This window comes from Fragaria vesca, linkage group LG5, assembly GCF_000184155.1.
Source record: "Fragaria vesca subsp. vesca linkage group LG5, FraVesHawaii_1.0, whole genome shotgun sequence".
In the NCBI taxonomy this organism is placed as follows: domain Eukaryota; kingdom Viridiplantae; phylum Streptophyta; class Magnoliopsida; order Rosales; family Rosaceae; genus Fragaria; species Fragaria vesca.
Genome location: NC_020495.1, coordinates 15,201,289 through 15,204,992, shown reverse-complemented (window position 1 = coordinate 15,204,992; position 3,704 = coordinate 15,201,289). Strand labels below are relative to the sequence as shown.

At 37.9% G+C, this 3,704-nt stretch overlaps 1 protein-coding gene across 1 annotated transcript; it reads left to right on the top strand.

Moving 5' to 3' along the window:
- On the top strand, positions 1-3,588 carry LOC101312540 (hydroxysteroid 11-beta-dehydrogenase 1-like protein-like). The gene is made up of 6 exons (XM_004299815.1): positions 1-371; positions 1,021-1,213; positions 2,270-2,355; positions 2,477-2,608; positions 2,821-2,985; positions 3,092-3,588. The coding sequence occupies exons 1-6, from the start codon at positions 189-191 to the stop codon at positions 3,413-3,415; spliced, it is 1,083 nt and encodes a 360-aa protein (XP_004299863.1). The 5' UTR covers positions 1-188; the 3' UTR covers positions 3,416-3,588.
- The last annotated feature ends 116 nt before the right edge of the window (positions 3,589-3,704 follow it).

The following is a 3,704-nucleotide window of genomic DNA, read 5'->3' as shown; positions in this document are numbered from 1 at the left end:
ACTCGAATCGATCTTATCACCAGCCTCCATCCCGATCTCTCATTTCGATCATCAATAATATCAGTTACCAAGTTGAACCAAGAAACATATACTGCTACTGCATCCATCTCTTTCAGTTTCATTTACAACTTCATCTTCTTGGGTCATCAGTATAGTTGATTGGGTTTTGGGGACTCGGTATATAACTGATGGATTTGTTTAACTCGGTTCTGAATTTCGTGGTGCCACCGGCAAGTTTGGTGATGCTGGCTTTTTCTTGGCCTGCATTGTGCTTCATCAGTGGTCTCGAGTGGCTTTACAACCAGTTCAATGGTGAAATTATGGAGGACAAAGTTGTTATAATCACTGGAGCTTCTTCTGGCATAGGGGAGGTAACTATTTCCAATTTCATCCTGCATAATTTTGAGATTATGTAAAGCCATGCCATCATTTAGATCAAGTATAGTAATCCAAAGACTTGTACATTGTAATTGAAGAGCAAGAGCATTCTATAGGACCCCTCAACTTAAGTATATATGATAGAATTGATAGAGACCTCCCAATAGAAATTCAACTCAATTACATGAATTGACTAGAGGATCAAGTAGTGATTAGAGGAATTCAACTTGCTAGAAAAGCAATTCAGGTTGGCCTAGCCTAGAGGAGTTCTTCGATCAGTATTATTCTAAGCTGACTGTTGACCTATTCTTATACCAGTTGATATAAATTCTCTTGGTCCCAATAGATCTTGGCTGGACCAGAGGATTCAGGAAAAAGCTGGCATGATTAAGCACACAGAATTGTTATAGTTTTGACTAATTCAGACAGGGGTTAAGTCTTGTCTCTCTTTTAATATTTTTATTAGAATTTTGAAGAGGCGGATTCAATCTTGTGACTTCTCCTAGCAAAGGTCTTTGTCATGATAAGTTGTAATAGAGTATGCTACATATTGCTAGCTGTTAAGTTTAACCTCATTGAATATCGCATCGCTGTTTGATGGTAGTGATATGTACATGATGTGGTATAAGCTTGTGTTTCCAGCAAATTGCATATGAATATGCAAAGAGGAGAGCGCAGCTTGTATTAGTGGCAAGAAGAGACACCAGACTGCGAGGGATTGCTGAGAATGCAAGGTTCTTGGGTGCAAAGCATGTTTTGATAATTGCTGCTGATGTTGTCAAGGAGGAGGACTGTAGGAGATTCATTAATGAAACCATAAACATTTACGGCCGAGGTATGCATCTCTTGAATTTGTTTTTTTACATTTAGAAAATTCCCTAATTACCGTCCTTATACTTGATTTTACAATAACCATGAGAAATAATATATGATTTTCTTTTGTCTTTTATAGAAATATGTCAATTATGATCAAAATTAAATACACAAATGTATCCTAAGCTTGACAATCAAAATGTGACTGCACTCTTCTTCAGTCTCTAGTTTAGTTACCATGCTATTTACACACCTCTGTTCACATTCACCAAAACATATGAGTACCTTCACTTATTTTGTAATTAAGATAGAATTTCACTAAGAGCAAGTCATGAAGAGCCTTACATAATACCAAAAATCCCCCACTTTGATGGTGCACTAGTACTATATGTTGTTGGATATTTACTAAGCTATACAGAATTACAAAGAGACAAACTCGTGAATAAAGAGTTTCCTGAAGCAGTACATGTTGCTACAACTGCTGCACTGTAATAACTAGTTCGAGCAGTAGCATGATAATGAGTCAACTTAAATCGAGAATTAATCAGCTTCAGTTAAGATTGTTGAAGATTTAGGTTGGTTTATGTGTCTTCCCTTCGACTGTCGATGCAAGAAGTCCAATATTTTTAGTTTTGTTTTCCCAATCAATAGAAAGGGAAGCAAAAAGTTTATGTTTATATGTGATGATTTTGGCACTCCACTATAGTGATGAATGCCATAGTTTGTCAGTCTTTAATTACCTTTGTTCTACTTTCTGCGCCAGTCAATCACTTTCAAAATACGGCCTGGTGTTTGTTTGATTAGGTGGTTTCCATTAACCTACAACTGTCTACTGCTTGTTTTAGGGTTCCTATACCGGGTACCGTTTCTTCTAATCATCACATTTCATTGACCCAAAAAAAGAAGTGATCAAGTGATGTGATTGATGCTATAAACTCTGTTAATTCCATCTTCATGAATGCAGATTGTGCCTTAGTTCTGTGCCTGATTGCCTAAATGTAGTAGACTAGTGTTAGTTCTCTTCAATAATTTATCAGCATACTCCTTTTATCCCTAGTGAAATGCTCCTATTTTGCAGTGGATCATCTGGTAAACACGGTAAGCTTGGGACACACGTTCAGCTTTGAGGAAGTTACAGACACCTCTGTGTTCCCCCAGCTGTTGGTAAGGATTTGAAATTGCATAGACATCTCCCAAATCTTGTTTTATAACTTCAATACGATTTTATTTACAATCAATTTCTCTAGCAATTAATTACTGTGGTTTTGAATATCTTTGTTCTCAGGACATAAATTTTTGGGGAAATGTTTATCCTACATATGTTGCTCTTCCTTACCTGCGTCAAACCCATGGAAAAGTCATTGTGAATGCTTCAGTTGAGAGCTGGTTACCTTTGCCGCGGATGAGCTTATATGCTGTGAGTATATGTTACAAAGTACTAGCTGGAAACAGAATGAATGTTACATGTTTTATATAAGCATGCCAACATATCAGATATCTGAGTTATAAAACTACGATTACATGGGATGGCTATTTTGGTCCACCAAATTGTCTCGAAAGTAATTAAATCAAAGAGCATATAATGACTATTATTTTCCTTTTGTTGTGTCAAATTTTAATTATCACTAGGCGGCAAAGGCAGCTCTAGTCAACTTTTATGAGACGCTGAGATTAGAAGTAAGAGACGAGGTGGGGATAACAATTGCAACTCATGGATGGATTGTTAGTGAAATGTCAAGAGGCAAGTTCATGGTAGATGAGGGTGCTGAAATGCAATGGAAGGAGGAAAGAGAGGTACCATCCTGTTTGACTTTCTTTTATAATATCTCATTGTATATATTGGACCTGCAATAATGCAAATACATGATTTCATTGCTAACTGGACTGATTTTCAAACTAGGTACAAGCGAGCGGTGGACCGGTGGAGGATTTTGCAAGGTTAATTGTAGCAGGGGCTTGTCGAGGAGATCCATATGTGAAGTATCCAAGCTGGTATGACATATTCCTGCTTTACAGGGTGTTTGCACCGAATATTCTGAATTGGACATTCCGCATGATTCTTCCAACTCATGGTACAAGAAGAACTTCACTCGTGGGCACGGGGAGGCCTATTTCATCTGAAGGTAGAAATAATGGAAGGCTTTTGTTGGAAGGAACTTCACCAAGGAGACATCTTGGTAGTCCAACTTTCACTCCACTCGGTCACCAGCACAAACTGGAATAATGAATTGAGATATCCTTCTGGGAAGCAGAAATGTTGTAAGCATCAATCTTTCAGGAATTCGTTTTGTTGTGGTGTAACTGGTGTTAAGCAGCGACAATGCACATTTTGAACAGTCGAGAGGAATATTTAATTGGATTTTGTTTGTGTAATAAAATCTTTTCAGCTTTAATAATATTTGGTAAGAATCTAAAGAGCACATATCTGATCTTAGGATTGAAGGTCCTATAGAGAGAGAGAGAGAGAGGAGAGAGAGAGGAGGGGGAGGGGGGGGGTAGGGGGGGGGGGGTTA